General features: G+C 43.6%; 1 protein-coding gene across 6 annotated transcripts in view; it reads left to right on the top strand.

The window, feature by feature from the left end:
- DENND5B (DENN domain containing 5B) overlaps positions 1 to 5,589 on the top strand; it is a 105,066-nt gene extending 99,477 nt beyond the window's left edge. For all 6 annotated transcript variants that reach the window (XM_069003077.1, XM_069003078.1, XM_069003079.1 and 3 more), the window contains 2 exons: positions 616 to 790; positions 1,634 to 5,589. In XM_069003077.1, coding sequence (XP_068859178.1) covers positions 616 to 790; positions 1,634 to 1,817 — 359 coding nt within the window. In that variant the 3' untranslated portion in view covers positions 1,818 to 5,589. The remainder of the gene's footprint in view (positions 1 to 615; positions 791 to 1,633) is intronic.
- Positions 5,590 to 14,709: the final 9,120 nt, after the last annotated feature.

Raw genomic sequence — 14,709 nt, 5'->3', positions numbered from 1 at the left:
GACAAGAATTACTAAACTCTGTGTAAGAGAAGAGTGTGAGTCTGTGCAGAAATTTAAGAGTTTGTAGTTCAAACAGCTGCTTTCCTGAGAGAAAGAAGGTGGGCTGGAGGTTGGAGTAGAAGAGCGATCAGTGCTAGAGGGAGAGCTGGGAAAGGGCAGGAAGTGAAAGGTTTGGATTTTTAGTTGTTTATGAGAACTCTCCTAATCACTGCACTGGTCTTCTGGTGATCCTTACCTGTAGGCCTTTGTAGGGGTAATTTAAGATGTTCTTTCTCCCTTAGAACAGGCTTGCAGGCTGAGATGCTTAGCCTGAGGGTAAATGCTTACTCAGAAAAAGTGAGAAGCCAAGGCTGATGGTATCGCTTACAGTGAAACCACTGAGAGGTGCTCTGGTGCAGCTCCTTGGTGTTACCTGTGTTAGACATCATCCAGACTGACCAATGCTATGCCATGTTAAAGGTGGAAGTGATCACCTACGTATGGTCTTCAGAATGAGGAATCCATAGATAAGCTGTGGAATAGCTCTGAACAGGTTTTTTAAGGATTCCCTTGTGTGATTCTGTGTCACAATGAAGTGCTTCTGCTCACTGGGTTCTGATGTTCTCCCTACCACAGAGAAAGCTGTTGCTTATTTTGAAACCAGTGATCAGATTGGAGACAACGAGGAGGCCCTTTTGCTTCAGAGATCTTCGTGCAAAACCTTCTGTCATTATGTGAATGCCATCAATACAGCTCCAAGGAACATTGGAAAGGATGGCAAATTCCAAATCCTGGTTTGCCTGGGGACAAGGTACTGAACTGCTCTTCATTATATGTGTCCTCTGGCATTAGACTGGAAGAATATTTTCCCACCATTGTTATTACCTTTAGTTTTCCATTTTAAGACATCTCACACCTATCTTTTATCCAGTGCCTATCTTAGGCTGCTTTAGTACTACGTCAAGAGTTGGAGCAAAGAAGCACTAATAATACATGGCTAGTGTCTAAACTGCTAAAAATGTTTTGAGCTTTTTTATAACTGTTAGCTTGACAGTCATGTGTATGAAATCTGTCTTGAAATGCTATTTTTGATGAAGTACTGACTTTAGGAATGTAGAGTTCCTTTTCAGGAGCTGGTGAATTTCTAAATTCTCATTCAATTGCCTGTGAAAATGGGATGTCTGTTATAATTTTGACAGAACTGTTCTAGATGAACTTTTCTTTCCTAATAGGGCATTTTCTTTCTTGCATTTGGGGAGGGGCAGGAGGGTGGAGCTTAGTTGTATTTTGGAGACTAGAAGTTGGTATGTCTAGAAATAAGTACCATTTTTGTCTTGCCTGCCTGGATACTTAGAAAACCAGTTGGAAAACAGTCTGTCAGATTTTCCTCAAGTTTTGTTTTCCCTATTCCTGATCTGAAAATATTGCTGAATTTTTACAAATGTCCAATTCTGCTAGTGTCTTTCAATTCTCATTTCTACAGTAGGTAGTATTTTACTAACCAAATCAAGGGTTGCGATTACACGGGAAACTTGTACGTGCAAACAACACGCTAAAAGGGGCTGCATGTTTTGGGTCGTGTTCTTGGAGAAGAATTCCAGTGTGAGATCTGTTGTACTTGGTGCTAAAACAATGCCTGTCCTGCCCTTTTCAGGGACCACTTGCTGCCTCAGTGGATCCCGCTGCTGGCAGAGTGCCCGCCCATCACGAGGATGTACGAGGAGAACGCTCTCCTCCGGGACCGCATGACTGTCAACTCCCTTATCCGAGTCCTACAGACATTGCAAGATTTCAACATCATCCTAGAAGGATCACTCATTAAAGGAGTGGATGTTTAGCATGGCGCTGCTGAGAACTTCATTACTCCTTTCCCAAACAAGCAAACCACAATTGGAGACCTGTCAGGACTTGAATGCCACAGTAGTGCACCGTTGTAAGGCAAAGCTGCTGGTGGAAGCAGGATTGGGAAGCCCAGATGGGGACTGGCCTCTAAAGCTGCAGAATGCTAAGATGCAGTATTGTAGTTTATTTGAAACAGAAATTTAGTACAAAAAATAGAGTATTTTCATGTGTTAGATGTGTGTAAATATGCTATCTTCTTTAAGAAATTATATTACTCTAAGAAATTTTTCTTAGACTGAATGTTCTTGTTCTGACTATGAGTAGCTTAAACCAGGGGAGGGTCTTGGGGGAGGGAGGGAAGGACCAAGGTGGGAAGGGATGCCGCTACTTGTTTGTGAGGAAGAAGCCAATCAATGTGTAAATACAGTGCAAACTCAGCAGGGCTTTTTTCAGGTATTGCAAATTAATACAGCAAATATCCTTATGTAGCCATTGTGATCGTGTCACTCTTGGAAACGCTGTAAGCATATGCTGGTTACCCTACTGTACATGGTCTCTCTTAGTTTGTTGTTTGTTTGAAGACTCACCTTCCCACACAGGGAAGTCATGGGTCGTCTTTTTTTTTTCTGTAAGGTCTTTTGTGTCACTCCTGTTGATCTCCAAAAGGGGAAACAAGTGTTGGAATGCTTAAAACACTGGAGAGGAGGACTGCTGTCAGCCTTAGAGCCTGAGAGTATGAGACACCTGTGGATGCTTTGCTGCTGCAGCCTGAGATGGGGACTCAACTCAGTCTGTCCCTGCCTTGTCTAGATGTTCTCATGATTCACCCTCACCCTCAGCCAGTTTGTGTTGTGGATGACCGTTTTTTTTTCCATGGTGAGGAATTTGGTTTATACCAAATTCTTGCTGTACTTGAGAAGAATCATTGCTGTAGAGCCACAAACACTGCTGTTGCTGTGCTACTGAACTGTATCAGCTGGCTTTGAAGTGCTGACAGGTTTTGAGTCTTCCTTTATCCTGAAGAATGACTGTTCCTAGGGGGAGTACAGGATCTTGGATTACTTTTTTTTTTTTTTTTTTTTTTTTTTTTTTTTTTTTTTTTTTTTGTTATCCAGCTACAAAAAGAAAAGGAATTAAGCAAAAGGAGGAAGAAAGACTAATTTCACACTGGTGTTTTGAGGCTTCTCTCTTACACTCTTTCCAGTTAATGTGTTACTAATACACTGCATATCTAGAGATACGGTGAGGAACTGGGAGCCACTGTATGACACAAATTTAACAAGAGATTATGTCAGAATCACCTCGTGAATACCATGCAGCAGACACAGAGTGTGTTTTCCATTCTTGTGGATGGGAGTTGGAAGGATCTGAGGACATAGTTAGCTTCACCTGGTTTTAATTTTTGGAAGTTAGTTTAAATGTAGGTTTTTGTTTTCACTTGTTTATTCCCTGTGATCTTGGGCATTTGGTCAGTGGATTCTGTGGATGTCTCACTGTCAGCTGAGGCTTGGGAAAGGCCCCCTGGTACTGTGTGTTGCCTTGCACTGTGCTCTCAAGTGGCATTAGGAGGGGCTTGGCAATGGTGGACAGTGGCAGGTCTTGGCATAGTGTGCATGTGGTGGAAAGAGGGATGGGAGATGAGGAAAAGGAAAGAGGATGAAAATTAGGGTTTGCTTTCTCACCTGCCTTTTGTTAAGCTTCTCTGTTTTCCTGTGGTCCTTCTGCTGCCCAGTTCTTAGAACATCCCTCACTTCAGTGTTGAAGCTTCACGTCATACTCCCAGCCAGAAGAAAACTCCTCGTGTAACTTTGTTTCATTGCAGACTTTTATGTTATAGAAGTCTTTTTGTTTCTAAGAAAGCAGTAAAATAACATTGTCAAGGAGCCTTTGACTTTAATGGGGGTTCCAGTTTTCAGTAACCATTCTTTCCTCCTGGGCTTGTGCTTCCTTAAACTGACCAAACTCATCCCAAATACTGTAGGCAGCACTGCCATGTCACTGCTGTGGGTGTGAGTAACTAATGTAAAGGCTGTGAATGGTGTCTTGAGTTAGTAGCCAGAGCCCACAGATGTGTGACATCTCTCTTACGTTTCCAGAAATGTGAAATTTGGGGTGTTAGGATTTTCTGTGTAGCCAGGCATGTCTGCTTAAAGTCAGCAGACAATGCATGAGAGCCCTTCAGCAGCAATTGAAAATGTGTCCCTGTACTTAATTCTATCAATGAATTATACATTTAGCACCAGAAACCATGTGGTGGCATTATTTGGTAATGACTGCTTAGGATGTTTTGATTTCTATTACAACTCAGGCCTTTCATGTCTAATGACTGCTATACAGGATTTTTTCACGCCCAACCCAGAGTCTAAGTGACTTTCATTTTACTGAAATAACCACCTCTTTAGTCCTTGGATTTCTTCACAGCATCATCTGCATTTGCTGGCTGGATGCTTCCCAAAGTACACTGCTGCAGACTTCTCCAAAAGCTACGTATGACTGGAGCAGTTGTAGCATTCATCTGACATGACAAGGGTTAAGTGCAAGCAGGATAAAGTAGAAATGTAGGCACCTCCAAAGGTCATTCATTTAAAAGAATAAACCACACACAGAGAAAAAAGGCAATAACTACATTAAGTCTTTCTTAAGTTAATAGAAGTCAAAACCTGAGAATTTTTAAAATTCAAATCAGGGCCTTTCCCCATTTCAGACTACATTAAGAAACCTTTAGCACTTAACACAACTTCACGTCAGCTTTTTCAGCAAGTGTTGACTTGTTTGGTTTTGTCAGGTTTCACATCGTATTAATAATAATACAGTAAAAATTATGTATGTTTCATCTTTCCTTGTAGGCAATAAACTACTCCAAGATATGTTGAAAGGGGCACAGCTGAGTGCCTCAGTTTCCTAGAGGAGTAGTTATTTGACAGCCTTGGGAGAACAGTTCTTCATAGTGAATTTTTATTCTGCCATGTATGATTTTGTTTTTTTTAGTGGACTACTTTTGTTTATTGGAAACTGAGAGGTTTTTTCTGTAAGGTTTACAGAAATCATTCTACCCAGTAGAATGGTGAGAAACCCATCAGGATTCTTCTAAGCTAACACAGTTTTTACTTCAGTGTTAAAGCACCTTCTTTGGTTGAGAAAGGGAATATTGGAAAAGACCAAAGCTCTCTGGTATCTGCTTTTTAAAAAAACAAAAGAATTCCTATCCAATGCCCATCTGCAGATGTCTGAGTTTGCATAGTCTGTTCTACTAACAGCCAGCATGGTAACTTGAGGGAGTCAGAGAATCAGATGCCTCACTATGTACAAAATGTGTATTTATAATTCTCTGAAATAAATGAAATTGTTCTGTTTAGTGAAAAACCTACTCATGTTTATTCCAAGTTGGTTTGTGTAATGAGCTATCATTGTTCAAAAATGTGTTTTTAGGGTAGTTCCGCAGCAGCGTATTTGAGAAAATTCCTTCTTTCAATCAAATGAAGGTGCTCATCGTGAGGGGAAATATTGTGTGTTACACTTGAAATGTACAAATGTGCCCTGTATAGCTTAAAATGATCCCTAAATGTCTCCATTAAGTATATTTTGTCCTTACATTATTACTAACGGATTAAGAACTGGATTATTTTCAAGATGACATTAGTAAAAGTATTGTTCTGTCGAGCACTTTAACATACACACCACAAACTGACATGGGTTTTTCAGGTTTTGAAGTACATTGAAATACAGCTTTTCATGCTATGTCCTTTACAAATAAAACTGTGAGAATAATGGTTGGTGTCACTTTCTCCTTGCAGAGGAATCAAGAGATTCGGGTCTCAAGCTGAGGAGCTGATCTGAGCCTGGAGGGAGCAAATTGGACAGAATGATCCAGCTGGTGGTGACTCTGGTACTGGGAACTTGCTGGAGCAAAGCTGGGGAAAAGGTGGTGTGAGGGCCTGTTCCCAAAACCAGCCCTTCTGCCTCCCCTGACACAAAGGGGAGGCAGAGACCATACTGAGCATGAGCAGCTCTTTATTCCAAGGCTTAGGTGGAAAACGTGGCTGATTACAGGGAAGAAATGGGATCACAGGGAAGCTGAGCTCTTACCAGGGTAGCGTTGGCTAGGCAACCTGGATTGCTTTGCCCTTGGCATCTGGGAGAGCGGGGAGAAGGAGGATGGGATTAACTTGTAGCAAAGAGTCTCGGTCCTTTCTTAAGATGAGTTGCTCTGATATTAGAACTCAGGGTTAAGATGCTGGAATGAAGCTCATGCTCTCCAGTCTGTCAGGTAGCACGTTGTGGAAGAAGAAAGGTTGATGGACAAGAGAGAGATGGATGCCTGCCACAAAAAATGTTTAAAAAAAAGAAAAAGAAGAAAGATTGTGAAATGCCCTCTCTTCTAAGTTGGACTGGATTTTCAGAAATTTCCCCCATGTTCCTCCCAGCTTTAGGTATGCTGGAATTGGCAGAAACAGGAGAATTTTTGGAAACTTTGACAGTTTGAAGTGCAGAGCCCTGCATGTGTGTGTGCATGGTGTGTGTGAGGCGGGGCATGCCTGCTCATTCATTTTAACTCTCTGTTTGGAAGAGGCAGAGGATCTCAAGAGAGGACTGAAAGTCTCAGAGCTTGGGCCATGTATGTGGGCATCCTGAAATACATTGTGTGATGATATTGGTGCTTACCAACATTACAGCATCCCATAAATGTGAATAAAATTCATATAGCTGCTTATTGTCAAATGTCAGTGGCTGGGGTGCCCGTACCTGTGCACCTCCTGACTAAATGTGTGTAAATCAGAGATAGTGAGGTCTGACATCCTAAAGGCAGTCTGTACTTGAAGAAGGACAGAACTAAGCTTGTCCAGGTGAGCAAGTGCAGATAACTTCCTCTCCACTGTGCTGTCATTGATGCAGTCTGGGAGCACTGCAGTGTTTTCTGCAGAGGAGGAATAGAAGAAAACTTTCTGAGAAAAATTGCATGGGTAGGAGTTGAAATAGCTCATCAACCTAGTTTGTTCCTTTCCAACATTTCAGGTAAGCTCATTCAATGAAAAAAATTGTGCTCAGGCTATGAGTGAAACTGCTTCCTTGGCTGTCACGCCAGCAGCTCAGAGGCTGAGACTCCTGTCACTGCAGTCAGGGAGCATTTCATTGCCAACACTCCTAATTTCTCCCCTGCTATTCCATCAGCCATGTATCAAAAGCTGTTTTGAGCCCAGCACAGGGTGGGAAGGGAATGGGAAAATTCCTGTACGGGTCTGCTATCTGGTGGCTGGTTATGGTAAGCTCTCTGCCGAAGCCACTGCACAGACCTGATTTGTCAGTGGGGAGCTGTGGTTCTGCAGGAAGCCTTGACACTTCACAGGGCCCATCTGCATTCCCTGCAGACCTCACAGGGCACCTCAGATCCTCTGAACGAACTTCTGTCAGAATGTGACCAGGCAGATTATTTTCTCCTTGGACCAAACCCACCTTTGTCTTGAGGGGAGGGAGAGAAAAGCCATAAGAGGAAACACAGCCAACCCCCCCAATCCTTACCCACAGCATATTTCTCATGCTGAAAAGGAGCTCACTGCTGTGTGATCTAATGACTACCTTGTTACCATTCAATAATGGGTTCAGTGGGGTCCATAAATGTAAAATAATTGTGGTTTACTTAAGAGAGCCTCAGATGTTCACACCAGTCACTGAGTAACGGAGCAATCTGTAAGATGTTGCAGTGGTTGTCCAGGACTCGTGCAAATCACTCATCTTGCACAAGGGGTAAATGTAGGAGATAGACAACACCTAATGATTCTCTCTGTGGAAAATAACTGTTCTTTGCCCAGTATGGTCCTTTTAGTTTTATATGACCCCTTCCCTGTATCCATTTACTTTCAGTCACTGGCCAGAGCAGCTAGCTGAAATGGGTGAATCGTGGCCAGTTCACCCAGTTTTGGGTGCTCAGCCCTGCTGCAGGATGAGGTGCTAAAGAAGTGAATGTGGTGAATGAACAATTGAGTTAGACTTGCAGAGTGCATGTGGCACGACTGTGCAGCAGAAGTAATTCCCAAGGAGCTTAAATGCTTATCACAGGGCATCTTTCTCTCAGCAAGAGGCAGGCATGGAGAATGCAAGAGATGTCCCCATCTCCACACAGTACATTCACTGGCAGATTTTCCCCTGCTCCTATGGCCAGCCTAAACTGGTTTAGGCCAACAAGCCTAAACTAAAATGGAATCAAACTCAACAGCAGCCAGATGTTGGGTTTGGTGCTCTGCAAACTTTGCATTCTCCTGCTTTTAGCAAGAGCTTTCCACAAAGGCTGGTGTTAGCCTAGGAAAGCCATTTCCCTTACCCTGCCCCTGCAGCCAGTGGGAAGAGATGGGCTCCTTCAGTAGGCCTTGCAAGGAGAAACCTCACTTGGCTGCTTTTAATTATGCCTAAAGAAGTCCAACAGAGGCAACTTGCCCTTGGAGGCTAAGCAAGTATTAATCTTTATCAATATTCCCACCAGCAATGTCCTCCCATGCAGAATTCTTTCCTTCAAAGGCACCCAAGTGATATATTGTGATATATTTACACATCAAAAAATAAACAGTTTACAAGAATAAAATCTAAAGGTGATGGACTCAGGTAGTTATTTTTTACAATATATTGATAATTTAGATATGAAGAAAAATTCCTTCTTTTTCTTACAGAGGCATGCAATAAAGACCAGAAAAGGTGGCTTAAATTTCTAAGTCTCCCTGACTTTCCCCAAGAGCTTTGAGCAATTTGCTTGTGTCATATCCCATCTTGCAGGTAGGGAGCTGATGTACAGAGTGGGGGGGGCTTTGCTGCAGCCAGTTCTGCCTCACCAAGGAAGATTGTTCAGCCTTGGGGTCAGCAACTGCTCCTCCAGCATCCACTGGTGTGTGACTGAGAGCTGCTTTCCAGTGCTGCTGTGGCAGAAGTGCCCTGAGTTCTCATCTGTGATTAAATGCAGTTTAAAGGCATTGGTGAAACCTGTTGATTTGTGGTGTTCTGGGCTTATAAGTCTGTCAGCTGTGTGTGGTTGGAGAGTTTTGCAATTGTCCAAACAGAGATCAGGCTTTCTCCCTACTTAGCTACAATACAGTAATTATGGGTACTATCAGCAATGTGATTAAGCACTGCAGAAATGCATAAAAATCCTTGCTTGGCTGTTGTGTGAGGATGGCAGTGATTCCCTTCCAAAAGGGAGGAAGAGGAAACAGGTATTTTGCAAAAGCACCTTTCCATGGCTTTTCATCTTGAGTCCATAGCTCTTTTAGGAGGTGCAGACATTCGTTAACATCAAGTTAATCATGTCCCCTCTCTGCCCCACATCCTGTCCCTGCTCCTTGCAAGCCCAAGTACATCATACCAGATCCACCACACCCATACCAGAAAATGCATGGTGGAAGACCTGTGAAGTGCTAGCTAGTAAGAGATTTCCAATAGTAATCAGAAATGGTCAGTACAACTGAGAACCATCTCTGTGGTGCTGTTGTGCAGTTGTGGGGTTTTTTTAAAGGCGTGGATTTAATTTCAAATGAGCTGGGAAGTCAGCCCAAAGACTGTGCTTCTGTGCTTGAGCTGGTGTGAACTCTTCCAGGAAGTCTCCTTAGCCTGTTGCTTCTGCTCAGTGCTCTCACCTAAATTAAGTTCACCTGCTTGCACACTTGCAGCTTTTGAACTGTCATTACCCCATGAGATAACGAGAATGTGCTCTAAATTGGACTGTGCAATATGAACCCTCCAGCCTGGAATCGGTGTGGCTACTGGGTTGCCTGAGATCTAAACTTCTCGCAGATGGTTTGTGGTTCCTGACTGTATAAATAGTGTGAAGCTGGCTAGAAGTGGGTGTGGTGCACAGGATATTCTCCCCCAACCCATAAAATGACTTAAAGAAAAACTGCATTCAGGGAATGTAAATGGAAACACCACCCTATGGCCCTGCCCAGCTTTCATGTTCCTAATACTGTGGAAAAAGTTTCCATTCATGGTAACAGGAACACAGGAGAACTAGGAAAAACTTGCAGACCAGAGAAGCTATTTCATTCATCCTCGGCATGGACTTTGTTAGAAGAGAATTTCAGATGTCAGCAGGAATTTGTGCTAGACAGGGGTAGTGTGGGTAGCTGTGTTCAGTGAGAAATAGGATAGCTGCTCTGGGCTTAGTCATTTGTGTTTAACTGACACAATGCTAAAAAGTGAGGAATGAACTAGCTGATCTTCAATTCAAATGTGTGTTCTGGGAAGTGCAAATACAAGTTGATCCACCATGGCTTGCTGAAGTCTGTGGAAGTTCCTAAAACTGATGAGTTTAGACAGGCATTCATGAACACTGGTGTCTGCAAAACCTATTAGTCTGTGCACAGAAAAGAAGCGACCCTCTTTTTGGGAAAATAATAAAGTGACTGTTGTTGCTGCTTTCAACACACAGTGTTTATTAGGACAGTCCTAGTCTTCCACGTAAGAGTTGGCTTCCAGATGATCTCAGCATTTTAAATACAAATAGTTATCTCTGTGAAGGGCCAGGCTTGTGCTAGGGAAGATATTGTACAGCCTCATGTTAATCTCTTCAGTTAAGATAGCCTGGGACAGAGAAGTGGCAGGACACAGGGTGTGACAAGCAGGACACTGTGAAGGCTGCCACTGTTGACTCTGGATAGAGTTGAGAGCAGCATGGTTTGTCTTATCACAAAGTGCAGGATGATCTGGATAGATCCCCCTCAGCAAGTGGGGGCAAATCTGAGCCCTCATTCCCCGTGGCAGAGCAGGAACTGGCAGTAGAGGACAGCAGTACAGGCATGTCCCTTTTGTCCCCTCCACAGCCACTGCAGGCTCTCGTTATCAGAAGCATTTTTCAGCAGGATGCACACATCCATCTTTCACTTGCACTTGGCCTGTAACCGAATTAAGTTTTCCTTTGACACTGGAAGTTAAATCTGTTTGCAATGGGACCAGCTCCTGCAAGCATCCAAAGTGTTGGGAAGTTTTCATGCAAAAATTGGTGCAGGGCTACTACCAGTGCATTTTCCCAAGCACTGCAGGCCTAATGCCTTGTCTGGTTCGTCATCCAAGCTGACCATGTTGCTGGTGATGTCCTGAGCTGAGCTACTGAGCAAGCTCCTCCTCACGGAGCTTCCTGGGATGCGCCTCTGTGCCTTGGACCTTGCTCCTTCCAGGTTTCATAAGCGGGGGGATTCTGAGAGATTTTGTGCTGAAGATAAGGATTAGGAAGGGAAGGAGAAGGAAGCAGAAGCACGAGGGGGGAGTCCATAATTTGTTTGAAGTAGTTTTCAGCAAGCAGCATTTCCATGCAAGCACCTCTCTGACTTTCCCCCAGCAAGTACTGCTTGGGGGGCAATGGCAGGAGAGCTTGCACTCCCTTTGCTCCTCCCAAATGTTGAAGTGACTTTCTACTTCTGGCTTAGGCAATTAATCAGGTAAGGAAAAACTATTGAGGACTCCAGGAGCAACACGCACTGTACATCTTAATCAATTTCCCCCTCTTTCAAAAAAATATTTGCCTGCAAGGGCCTGTACTATATTTTCCTGTGTTGGCACAGGAGCCACGGGTAAGGAGATGAGGGTAGCAGCTCTTTTTGTGTCTGTATAATAACTCATGACTCTCTTACTCAGCTAATTAAAACCAAAACCCCTCTAGCTACCCTGAAAAATGTAAATAACATTTATTAAAACATTGTTCTGTGGTATACCAGCACCCAAGTTACAGAAAGGCTGTTATGAAACAGGACTTTGCTTGTGAAGAAGTAGATGGCTGCAAATCAAGTGAATACTGGGCTTTCTTCATGAAAGTATTAAGCTGGGAACAAAGAGAAGGGTGTACAATTAAAAATGCATGAAATGCAGAGGGCAAACAGCTGGCAGGGGCCAAAGCTGTCTGAACACCTTTGCACTGTGCTTTGCCCATCTCTGGAGTTAGCACAAATAATGGACTATGGGAGTGGAATATGCAGTGAAACAAGATTTCTCCAAGGGCACTGTGTTCTTAGCACAAGTAGCAAAGTAATTGGAAGACAAAACACATCAAAGCAGGAAAAAAAAGTTTTGATGAGACAGGAGAACGTTACTGAATCTCTGGCTAAATGCACAATGCCTGTTCAATAGCAGATCTGCTGTAATGTAAAATAAAGGAAATGTAATGTAAAAAACCCATGAATGTGAAGCCAGGAACAAAGTTAAGTCCAGTATTAGGACACACAGCTCCTGTGTATTCACGTTTATCTCAAAACCCAAGCGTGTTTCATCCAAGCACAGAATGAGCCCTTGGTGCAAAAGCGAGTGAGTGAAACTCCTTGCTTGCTCCTTGCACCTGATAAAGATGCTATGGAACAGGCCTGATGTAATTCTTCAGCTGTGGCAATACCAGACTAGCTTGAACAAATTTGATCCAAACTTTTGAGCACTCTAATCTGAATATATAAAACCTCTAAAGGTAACTAAATTAAGAACTCTGGGATTACCAGAGCACATAAAGCCAAGTGCATATTCTAGCCCTGCCGAGCTGAACAGCATGAGCCATCCTAAATACCTGTTTCTTGAGATGTGGAGACATTTGGAGAAGTGCTCCTGCTTTAATGCAGAAACAAAACCTGTCTCAGTAAGAGGTCCTGCCACCACCATTATAGTACAGTTGGCAGGGCTTTGGAAACAATTCATGAAGGGTTTGTAAAAGTTCCACGTGAGAACAGATGTTTTTAAACGTATTTTCTTTGCATTGTCTAGGAGTTCATCTCATTCTATGGTCTCAGTTTAAGTTACTTGTCCCAAAGAATCAGATCCACAGGCACAAATACCCAGAGTCAATGTTTGCCATCTTGCAAGCAGACTAGGATCAAAACCATCGATGTATGCCTTGGTCAAATAAAAAAAAATCACAGTTCCTGTCTTGTTTTAGTTTTGTCTCTGTGTCTAGTGAAAAACTTTGTTCCAAGATGTTGCTTTATGTTGGAATCCAGCCTTGTTTAGCACCCAGAATTTGCACAACTAACATGGCTCCATACAGAGTATGCTGCTCTTGGACCTACAATCTGCACAGTCTGGAAGAAATTATCAGGTAGTAGTTACCACTTTGATTTATTCTATCACTCTCACTTCCTGCCACACCGTGGGCATCCTGTGTTGGTGAACAGTATGAGACACGAAAGCTGACAAGTGTTTTATGGCCTTCTTACTAAGGTTCATCTGATACAATCTAGATCCGGTGGTTTTCATCCAGTCAGAGCAGTCTCCAATTCCTGAACAGAGAATTACTGGAGTATGCTTAGCTGGCTCTGCACTAGAACCATTCTGCACATCCAGGTACTGCTTCCTTCTGTCTTCCAAAAGCTAATCCCTGTGGCCTTTAGCCCCCTAGATGTGGTCATGCTGGTCAGAGACACCTCACAACCTGGGAACAAGGGATGGTCTCTGAGCCAGCCCCAGCTTCCTGGTAAGAGACTGGATTTACTTTTTAGCTGGACACAATGATATGGTTTATTTTCCCAGGACAGGAGACTCCATTCTGCTTCACACACCATGTGTGGCCCTGTGTCTCTTTTGAGACAACTGTGTGGAATGGATGCTGTCACTGGATGAACACTTTGGAGGGTCCTTTGTTATAAGATCATTTTATGGTACATGTACTTTGCAACTGGTTAATGCTGAGCACTGTTTCTAATTTCCTGTGACTGGTGTTATGGGCATTATTGATCCTCCTTGACAGAAACACGAGTTTTCCAGCAACAGGTTATTGACTACCTCAAAGAAATTAGTTACTCTCATCTCCGATTTAAGGAGAGGGAAATGCCAGGACCATACATAGAACAGGGTGAGTTTTACAAGCCTCAGTGCCTGCAGAGAACTAGCAGTGAAGGGAAACATGTCACACTTCTTCAAGAGGTTTTTGGATGTTTTCAAGTCTAAAGCAGCTGTCACCCCACCACATCAGACTAATTCCTTAGCAGGGCTTCCCCCATTGATGGTAACAGATTGCCCTCCAGCAACTCAGCCTAAATTTCTCTGAGGAATGCAGTTAAGGTGCTACAGCCAGCATCTCTCAGTGTTTTTGCAAGGGCTGTATGTGAATTTCATACAGGCAGATGGTCTACCAACTATTACAGACTTGGTGAATGGAAAATGATAAACTGCTATCATAACTGCTGCCTCTAAGCAGTCCTTGGTCATTTAGATCATGGCTTGCCTGAAGCATGACCACAAGTACCTGTTGGAGGGGAGTCTGAGTCTTCCTCTGTGCATTTAGGGCATTAAAAACAGTGGAGCAGGAAGCAGTGATGACGGTAGATTATATAAACCTAGCAGAGAGGGGTGCTGTTGCAGAGCAGAAGCTGTCCAGCATGAGGACACACCAAACTACTTGGAAGGAAATATTTGTGCAGCCATCACTGAGTCCTGCTGTCCCCCAGGAGGTGGGATGGATGTAGATGCCAGCACAGGGTCATTCCAGCCTTAAGGCAAGGAGTGTTGGGAGTCTGGGACCGTGGGCATGGGAGGGGACTGTCCCAGCACAGAGATTACAGACACACACAGTGTTTACCAGAGCTCAAGGGTCTGTTGCTATGGACAGGGGCACCTGTGCAGTGGGTTTGAAGGAAAGGGGATGGTGGCACTGACATGTTTCTCTCAGCCCCCAAGAAGCTGAGTCTGGCACACTCTGCCTGAGCCAGGTTCACATCCTGACATCCTAGTCTGTCTAGGGATAGATAAATGGGTGACAGTGATTTGAAGTGGACTTCTGAGTTTAGCCATTGGTATCTGTCCCCCAGGCCTCCCAGGACACCCTAAAAATGTTGTTTCCAGTGCCGCAGTCAGTATCTATATGCTGACTCAGTAAGGAGCATGCTGGGAGCCCATTGACTACAGCTTATAAAAGAGGCTTTAAAGGCCTGCTGCTGCCTT

Source organism: Aphelocoma coerulescens, chromosome 1A (assembly GCF_041296385.1).
Source record: "Aphelocoma coerulescens isolate FSJ_1873_10779 chromosome 1A, UR_Acoe_1.0, whole genome shotgun sequence".
NCBI lineage: Eukaryota > Metazoa > Chordata > Aves > Passeriformes > Corvidae > Aphelocoma > Aphelocoma coerulescens.
This window is presented reverse-complemented; position numbering and strand designations above follow the sequence as displayed.